The sequence below is a fragment of the Pelecanus crispus genome, chromosome 5 (assembly GCF_030463565.1).
Source record: "Pelecanus crispus isolate bPelCri1 chromosome 5, bPelCri1.pri, whole genome shotgun sequence".
NCBI classification, from domain to species: Eukaryota; Metazoa; Chordata; class Aves; order Pelecaniformes; family Pelecanidae; genus Pelecanus; species Pelecanus crispus.
The window spans coordinates 31678281-31688287 of record NC_134647.1 but is presented as its reverse complement, the minus strand read 5'-3'; the positions used below and the strand labels follow the sequence as shown (position 1 = coordinate 31688287).

The window sequence follows — 10007 nt, the reverse complement described above, 5'->3', positions numbered from 1 at the left end:
CTTTATTAGCTTTTTCCTGGAATCTTCGATATGGAAAAAATGTTAAATGACTCAATTTTATTTAATCATATGGTACTTTTCCATAACTAACCAGCTAGTAATAGCCATCCCAAAAGTATTCACTATCTGCAAGAAAACAGTAAGAAGTCTTGTTTCAAAGTAATCATTGAACACTGGCACACAAGAACACACAGACACACCCTAGTACTAGGAATCTATTAATACTTTGACAAGTTGGTTTATCCTGAGTGATTGTTAACTCACATCTACTGTATACTTGAAGCCACAAAGTTTTTACTACTTGCATTTTTCATAAACTAATAACATGAAAGTCTAGCACAACAGTAACAACCGCCTGGACAGAAAGAACAGTGTCAATAGCCAGTATTTCTGTCACTCAAGTGCTCCTTATTTTAGAACAAAAGGTAAATGGTTGCTTCATTCATACTATTATTTCTGTTTTGTCATCAGTTCTGGGGAGGATGAGGACTCAAACACACAGGATCCACTAGTGATTTGTAAGGAAGTTTCCATGACAAAGCACCATAGAGTCACTTTACTAGGAGATACTCCTGAACAGAAATCTCCAGACCATTTTACCCTCTAAAACTAAAAATCTGTGTGAATTCTATACCACATTTTAATGAGTGATTAATCACCTTTTCAAGAGCTAAAATTTAAATCACTTTAAAGAGCTCTATCAGAATGCAAAGATACTCCACTCTAAATCTCACTGTAAACCACTTGGAGCTCACAACCAAGTAATTGGTTAATAAAACTTGATCTCATCACTTTGCTCATCATGCACAAGCTAAAATGTAGGGCAAGGTTTTACTGTACAGACACAAAGTTTTACTATACATCTGTTCCCATCAACAGCTCCTCACAGGAATATCTTAGTAATCCTTTATGATAGGAGGGATAATTTATGGACCCATTTTAAATTCATTTGGTCCCTTGGATACTACCTTTGGTAAAAGCTGATGAACACAGTAAAAAAAACCCAAACAAAACGGGGCGGGGGGGGGGGGGGAATAGCCTACAGAAAAATAAATAAAAGAATGGAAGCAAAAATTTTAATTTTTTCATTAAATCTCAAATACAGACAAATAACATGGGACAGATTTTTTACCAAATCCGTTTCTGGAAGCTGTAAGGTACCCTTAGACTTCTACAGCTTGCTTCTGAACTTTTAATGTCACAGGCCTTGACACTTGCCAAACTTAATAGACAAGTTTATCTGAAATGGCTAGCTGTTATGTTTTGAAATCTTGTTCCAAGATTTGTTTTATTTTAAATAAAATTTCATAATGACTACATGGAAATCCTCATACATATCAGTCTTGCAAACTCCACTTACTGCTTTTTTTCAGGAGCTACTGACAAAGTTGCTCACAGCTCTCCATTGTCTTCCACCACTGTGTAAGAGGCAGGTGAGTATTTTGGCTCTTCAGCTGGTCATGACGCAAACTTTGACAGATACATGTATTCACTAACACAACACTCACGTCATGATCTGTTACCCTGAATTACCTACAGAAAAGCTTTCCACAGCAAAGTTTATCCGAGTGCCAGTGGGAAAACAAACTAAAAAATAATCAAGAGAGATTAAGGCCCATATGATAGAAATAAACAGCATTTAAAACACTGAAGAAAATATAAAATATTGAACAATTTGATATAAACCAAGAATGCAATGCAAGTACAGAGGATCTGGCTTCTTTGCTTACCATGCTTGGAAAGGAGTGATATTTTGCAACTTTAGTCCCGCAATTATCCTAAGCAAGAAATTTCAACAAATAAAAAAAGGGACATGTTTACTCTTCTGATGCAAACTACTCCTATCATGTAAACGGTTGTTAAAAATGAGACCTAGCTAATGGCTTAAATGCTTTAATTATATTAAACATGCCAAGGTAGCAATATCTTTGGCAATGAGAGAACTGCAGAGTTTAAGAATGAGATTATTAGATTTACTAAGATCAGAAACATTTTTTGTGTGCAGTACATATATTTCATTCAAACATGTTCCATTATAGTTTCCACACCTCCTCCAGGATTATGAGTACAGTACCTAGTCTGTACTGTTTGACTTCTATGATTTTACTCAAAAAAGTTATTCTTGGTTCTTACTTAGTCTTCAAATTAGTTTAAATTTGTAAGCCAAGACAAACAAAAATTTCTGGTTTGTGACCAAAGTTAAAATGCTGAACCCTTAAAAGAGATAGCCACTGGTTCATGATAAAATAGGACAAGTTTAAACTCTTAGGTTAAAATACAGCCATAGCACAGATTTATCTATTCCAAAATTAATTTTTCAAAATATAATTCTCTGAACATGTTATACATTAAATATTGAGGGAAATTTCCCTGGAGCTAAAATTTTCCAAGAACACTAATAATCTTCATTAAAGAAGTAAAACAAACCACATAGTATCTGGAGACAAAAAGGGGGTAGAGTTGGGGTCCCCTTACTACAGAGTAGCCTTACCACCATTAAGATGCAGGTTTCCCCCTTAATCTTGAAAAATATGTTCATATTTACATACAGTATACACACAGTTGAGGCAATTGATTGTCAACACGTGACAAATGTATGTACCTATCCACACACAAGTAAACCTCACATGGTGAGAAAAAACCCTGTCCCAGTAAACTCCAGTATTCATAAGTAGTGCAAATAAATACTTTGTCAGAAAACAATTTTTTTTCTCACTATTTTGATGTTAAAACAGGTAATTATAACCATGTTAAAGCTAGCAGGAGTATGTTGGAAATGTTGTATTTAAGACCGATGCACTTGCAAACTACAAATACTAGATCTAATGCTTACTGGCTGCAACATGATGTTCAGCATTACAGAATGAAGTATGCTGTTAAAAAACTTTTCCAAATTCACATCAGAAAGGGTGTTCAAAGAAATCTACATTTAAAATGGACAGTGACACACAAAGTCTCCAAATGAAAACTAAAAGGATAATACAGCAATTTAAACTTTCATCTTGCAACATTCATTTTCATAGGTATTTTTACTTCATCACTTTGCTGCCCACAGGATGAAAAAAAATGGCTCATCATTCAACCAAAAAGCTGCTCACAATAAACCCCTGAAAGAGATAATCAAGCTGTAGTTAGCAATCCCAACATTTTATATTTTCTTAAAATTATAAAAGCCCAACAAAAACGAGTTACAAAATGGCAGCATACTGTGATGTGGTAAAAATCATATCAAGGAATAATTCATTTATCCCTGCTTACATGTATATATACATCAAGATATAGTACCCACACTTCCTCACCTAAGAATTACATGTATGTGCATGCATGTGCACATACACAGGGAAAAATCGTAGTGTTCTGCTTTTTGACCTTCTTTTATAAAGCTGCAGTTGCACTGAAATACTGCAGAAATCTAAATCTAGTGCCTCATGTCAAGTACCAAATGTTCTAAAACAAGACACAGCAGAGTGAATTCAGGATAAAGAGATTTAAGTCTAAATATTTGTCACAGGTGTCAGAAAATTTAAGTATGTTTTGTACTTTGTTTAGTACTTAGCATATATAATCAGAAAGCCAGCAGATTATTCCCTCAACCCATATCCCAGACACTTCTAATTTTATTTCTGCCACAGTACTTTGAAGTGTACTGAACTTCAGTGTATAAAGTTTTGCTACGATCTTAACACACCTTGGCATAGTTTAAGACACATCTAGAAGCATTAACAATAAACATGATACACAGCACTGGCAAAGCCTGTTATTACAGCTGGTTTGCAGATATTAGTTATGACTCGTTTTGTAAGATAGATGTTGAACAGTACTTGTCTGGAAAACAACAAAACAAGCTCCCACAACTGAAACATTGCACTAAAAGAGTAATTTTGAGAAGTTATAGATGTACCACATCAGCACACATCAAAAAATATTTTTTTTTTACAGGGATAAATTTGAACTCTTCAAAAAGCCTTATATGGGGTAAGTATATATACACAAGAACAAACCAAAATACAATGGATGAAACAATAACAAAAGGCACATCATCAAAATGAGAACTGTAAAAATATCTTAAAAGGTAGTTTGACTAAAGTTTTAACCAATTCAAATTTATGCGCGTACATTTGACTTCCCTATCTGAAGTCACTGAGCTGTCTCGCTTTCCTGAAATAGTTTAATTGTGTGGGACTCCACACAAGAACATTAAAAAAAAAAAAAAAAGGCTTGTAAAATTTGGCCTGATGCCAATTTAAGTGTCCTAAAACTTCTGGAGGAATGCTTATAATGGCAAATGTAGAAAGTAGAGAACCTTGCTAATCAACAACTCTACTTTTTAAAATACTAAAATAAAGTAATTCTTAAAAAATTAGCTGACACTCCTGACCTTTTCTTTCCCAAAGATTTAAGCAAATTATTTGGTCCTTTTCAATTTACAGTGATGGCTCTTTAATAGAATTTCCTTTGTGATGGTCTCCACAAAATATAAACTTCGTACTTTCAGCCACAACTTACCAATTGTCTCCACTAGCAAAACTTTATAAAATAGAGCTTAACCATATACAGCTTTTGACATTTTTACAGAAAATACCCTGTAGCTTAATCTCAACTTTGCCTTAGTTCCATCTCTGTGTGACTGGTGGTCCTTAAAGATTAACTTCAATTTAGAAACTGTAAGGTTTTCTTTCTTTCTGATGATTCTATTTACTCTCTAACTGAATTTCTGCATCAGTCCAGATGCTGTTTAATCCACTTATGGATGTGATATGAAGACTAGACTGCCAAAGTGACTTGTCAAACCACAAAAAAACCTTTCAAATATTTAAATGAGTTGTAATGTAAATTTGGAAAAAAGTTCTATTTGAAATAGAGATTCAAAAGAAAAAAACCAAACCAAAACCCTAAACCAACTACCAGCAATGCAACACCATGTCATTGTCCTGAATTTCTTCAAACTATCATTCAAAGATAGCCTGCTATTTATAACTGCTTATGTTTAACCTTCACAGTGACACTGAAACCAAAGTGCCCACATAAAGATCGTAACTCTTTCCTGTGGGTTTACAATTAGTAAACTTCCAGGATATCATACATGACAAGCATAGAGGATGAACTTTCCCCTTTTCTCTCTAGCAATCCAAAAAGTGATGGAGAGAGAATGACAAACATTCTCCTATGTAACCAGAAATGTGCTTCTAAGCAGTGTTCTCTAGCCTAAGTACCAGCCAGTGCCCGTACACCAGTCATACACATTCAAGGCCTGGCTCAACAGCATGAGTTCTGAATTTTCTAGAGTAGGGCTGATCCACTAAAATAAGAGTTAAAAAACCTTAACGGATTATAAATACCAAGGCAGTGAAGTGTGATTCTTCTGGGAGAAAAGAACTGTCAATACCCCTTTGCGCAAACGGTGTTCCTAGAAAAGCATTTCACATTGAAGCTTCAGTGTTTCTAGCAAACTATTGTCTCTATCCCTGAGACAGCCCCTTAAGAATATGGTCTGTCTGGGCTGCAGGATTCTTCAAATGACTCTATGGTTGAATTCAGGGACACTGAGAAAGCAGCTGAGAGGAGCCGGGGTGTCCAACAGCCATGATACCACAGAAAGCAGCCTGAGAAATACTCTACCCGAATACACCTTTCAATTCAGTGATCAGCACCTCACAACAACAACAACAACAGAAATGGAGCAGAGCTAGCCATTAGTTCCTGGGAAAGTAGTGTTTCCCTCCCACTTACAAACCAAATTGCTTTAACAGCATGGTGTTGTCTAAATTTTAGTCTATATGCAGAATGACCCTGTGTCCTGGAGGGGAAGACATGTAACATTACATATGGCTACAACGCCATTAGAAGTGCATTGTAACCGACATTATCTACTTAGAATCCTCTCTCTGAGGGAAAACAACTTGTTAATATGCATGTCTCAGTTGCTGAACATCAAAAGCTTCTGGGATGAGAGACTGGGGGCAGGCAAGAAAAAACTACCCTCGTTTTAATGAAAAAAGTGCTGTAGGCAGCCAGGAGCAGCAATGACAATCCCCTCCCCAGAATCAATTGCACAGACTCAGAGAGGTCCAAAGTCACACTAGAATCTCTGAGGCACTCCTGGTTCTGAGAAAGAAAAGTCATGATCCAGTAGTCTTTGCAGTACTGTAGACTGAGAAAACAAACCCGTTTCTATTTCTTAACAAAGCCAAAGCATCATCTCATAGGGATCACATTCACCATTTCCGCCGGTGTCTCCAGTCTCACAGTGTTGAAATGGGACTGATCAGCCTACGATGGATTGCACATCACCCAAGGAGAAAGGAAGGCATGGAAAAAGGCATACAGTACATTATATACTGCTTCACAACTATGTTTACAAGGGAAGGGGGGGAGGGATGAAGGTGAGGGAAGAATTATTGCTGTTTCAGTAATACAGTATGATAGCTAAACCAAATCAAACAAGATCACAACAGTCAGTATTTTCACACTGCAGGATGATGGTTCATGTTTTGCCTAAGGATGAACGTGCCTGGGGATTAAGGAGAAAGAGGGAGTCCTAAGGAAGGGAGTCAAAGTTACACCTGGGATATCAGCTGCATATTGAAACTTGGAGATCGAGACTGCTTGGTTAGGGGACCCCCTGGGGGAAGGAGATCTTTACCTTCCCCAGCTTGGCCTAGTCGGTCCTCCTGTAGGCTGATAGTTGAAAACCTATTGGTGTTGCCAGCTGCTAGATTGGTAACACCCTCTGTACCAGCTCCAACACTGGAGCCTGCTTGACTGCCATTCACATAGTCAAATGATTTACTGGAGGAAGCACTGGCGGTCCTGATCAGGCTCAAACTGTTGGCTTTTGGCACCACCTGCCCAGCAGGCAGACTGAGGTGTTTTTTAGTAGGTGTCATCTCAATTATATCTGCACCAAGGTCAGTCGATTGGTGCATGTACTGCTTCCGAGCTACTGAATCTCGAGGGCTCTCATTGGATTTTGCTGCAGAAGAGGTTTCTTTATCCTTAACAGAACGTCCACTTGCTGTTTTCCTTAAGCTGCCCTTCTGGGATACAGATGATAGAGGTTTGGTCCCAACTGGCTGGCTGCTGAGGGAAGCTCCTGATGAAAATCCTTCATCAGCATCATTAAGGTTCACAGATTCTTCTCTTCCATTTACACCTTCAGCATCTATTAAGAAAAAAGAAACAACCAAAAAAGACCCAAACCAATCAGAACACACAGCAAGCATTCAAGTTACCTGAAGACAAAGATGAGCACAGAATGTCAAAAGCAAGTTTCCACTTGCTTTAAAATTTCTGGTTCTCAGCCAATAATCTTCCTGTCATATTTAGCAGAGTAACGGAATCTAACAATACATACTCTCTGAGCTTGATTTGCCTTTCTTGTACATCACTTTGATCAGTCAGAATATCTCCCAAAATTTGTCTATAAACGAGAAGAATTAGGCCCCATTTGGTTAATTTGGTTTAGTTCTGTCTGCAGATAATGGTGCCCATTTTCCTCCTACATGTAGTTAAAAAAAAAAAACCACTAAAAAAAGAAAAAAAAGCCTTTCAGACTATTTTTATCCTATTTTGAGGCAATATCTAAGCATGTTCAGGATCTCTTCCAGTCAGAGTAAGCTCTGATGAGTGCTCGGTAAGCCTCAGAATTAGGCTACTTCCTAGGCCAGCAATCACAATGCTCCAACAGAGGTAGAAGGCTTCTGTTGTGTGTAGCTGGCACTTCAAACAATGTGACTATACTTTCTGTTGGAAATTAACCTAACTCCCAGTTCTCTCCCCTCCAGAGCTCAATCCTCCCTGCATTTCCAGCAAGCCTATCTAGGTGCTTCCACCATATTTGCTTTTATGTCAGCATCTAGATTTTTCAGAGAGAAAAACAACCCTTGTATTAAGAGAAATGTAACCTCTTTAATCAGAAGAGGCACTGTGCTTTTGACTGGAATCTCAAAGACAAAAAAAAAAAAAAGCTTGACAAACTTCTTTCTTAAATCCTTGTTTTCAGGCCTATAATATGATTAGGGCTGCACATGAAGACTTTTTTTTTTTCTTTTTAAATCTTATTCCAGTCCTTTTGCTAAGCTCCAAGTACTCAAAAGAAGAGTTATTGTTTCAGTAGAAAACTGAACAGCATTCAAATTTCAAAACTGAAAATGGAGCTTGAGTTTTTGCTCCATATATCTTGTTTCAATGGGAAAAAAACATACAGTTTAACCATGTTAGCAAAAAAGGAGACGTTCAGGCTATAAGGATTTTGCTTTTCTTTATAAAAGCTGTGGAGAAATCTGCAAAGTCTGTGGATCTGTCCCAGGTAAAGCCACTGTATTGCTTGCTCTACTGGCAGTTTGTTAAACCCAGCTTGCCACCAAGTACACATTTAAATCTCTTTTGTGGAATGGGGAAAAAGCAGTGGCAAGGATCTAAGAGATTCTAACATCTGAGTGGAAGCTCATCCTTTCATGCTGATTGTTAGCAGAGCACTAAGGAACATTTTACATTATGGCAAGCAGAACAGACACAAAGTTTTCAGTGTTGTTGCTGCCTCTGTGTAGCAGGAATATAGCCTGATCCAACTTCACATTTCTGAAGTGTAAAGCAAAAAGAAAACTTTACAGGGAGTTTTTATTATTCTGTTTTAAACTTACTACTTCTTTCCAGGAAACTTTGCCTTGGAATTACTGTTACTGTCTATCAGCTTACAAAAGATATTTAGCCGTCCCCAAATCAGACCATTCCCAGGCCTCTCTCAAGACAATGCAATGTGAGATTATTCTGTAGCCTTAAATAGTTCTGTTTGATTTATTAGCCTCCCAGAAGCAAAAAGGTAATATAGCTCATGTTACTGTAGTCTTCCTTCCTTGGTAAAGCCTTTAGCCTTAGAAAAAGAAGCTTCTTAGTTTTCAAGGGCTATTATTAAAATGAAGGGTGTGTTACTTGCTTTAACTTCCTGTAACCATATTTAAAATACATATACTTTCCCCCCATCCTGCCCATCCCATTTGGTCAAACTACGCCTTCATCTTCTCATTGAGACATAAGTGTATTTTCTTACATTAGAAAGTGATATATTTTATTCACAATCCACCATATCTCCATTCACTACCCCCTCCCTTCCCACACATAATCAAAGATACTAATAAAAGTACGATGTAACTGTAACATACTGAAAGCAAGAACACTTTTTCAATAAACCAACATTTATGTTTCTTTATATAATCATGCGAAGCTGGATGAAAGCGTGTTTGGTTACAAGCAGCAATAGCAGCAGCTGAAGTCCCCTCTCAAGCCCTTCTTATTCAAATGAAAGATGTGTAACTTGCAAGAAGGTATCTCCAGACAATACTGCTAAGCTTTTTGTTATTACAAGAACATTAGTCATCTTCAAAGTTCATGTTACAATGTTGCTGAGTAACAGGATGCTAAAACAGACATTCCTATTCAGGGGCAGTGAAGCAGAAGAGTCGTACCAAAAAAGGTGGCATTTTATCCACAAAATTTAAAGACAAGACTGAGAGGGGTTGTTGCAAGCTTTTGGATGTTGCAACTATACAGAGGCCCAAGCAGTCCAGCAGTGCTCAAAAATGAAGAAGATAGAGAAGACAACATGCAAGAGAATTTCTGTCTAGTCAGATCCATACACCTACAGAAGTTCTCAGTGGGATTGAAGTAATTCAGAAAACACATATTCTTTTCCCAATACATCCTATTTTTCCTCTAAAAACTGCCCTCAGGAAAAAAATAAAAAATGTTTGAGTCCTTACATACTCTGTTTAGGGGGAAAACCAGGACGAAGTCATAAAGTTTTCTTTCCCATGCTCCCCCCTCCCCCGACCAGTAAGACAATTAAAAAAGAAAAGAAAAACTAAAAACCTACTCATCCCAAGCACTCTTCTACTCTAAGGCCAGAAGAGGAAGAGACAGTGCAACCTGACAGAAATCATATCAGTTGCACTACAGTGCATGCTCAGGACTCTCACTGTTCTTTATCGGAAAAAGTCCGTCCCCAAAGA

The 10007-nt window shown here is 37.3% G+C and overlaps 1 protein-coding gene across 3 annotated transcripts in view; it reads right to left on the bottom strand.

Annotated features, from left to right (window-relative positions):
• Window positions 1-1027: 1027 nt before the first annotated feature.
• Window positions 1028-10007, bottom strand: part of HYCC2 (hyccin PI4KA lipid kinase complex subunit 2) — a 56380-nt gene continuing 47400 nt past the window's right edge. For all 3 annotated transcript variants that reach the window (XM_075711353.1, XM_075711354.1, XM_075711355.1), the window contains one exon: window positions 1028-7162. In XM_075711353.1, coding sequence (XP_075567468.1) covers window positions 6558-7162 — 605 coding nt within the window. In that variant the 3' untranslated portion in view covers window positions 1028-6557. The remainder of the gene's footprint in view (window positions 7163-10007) is intronic.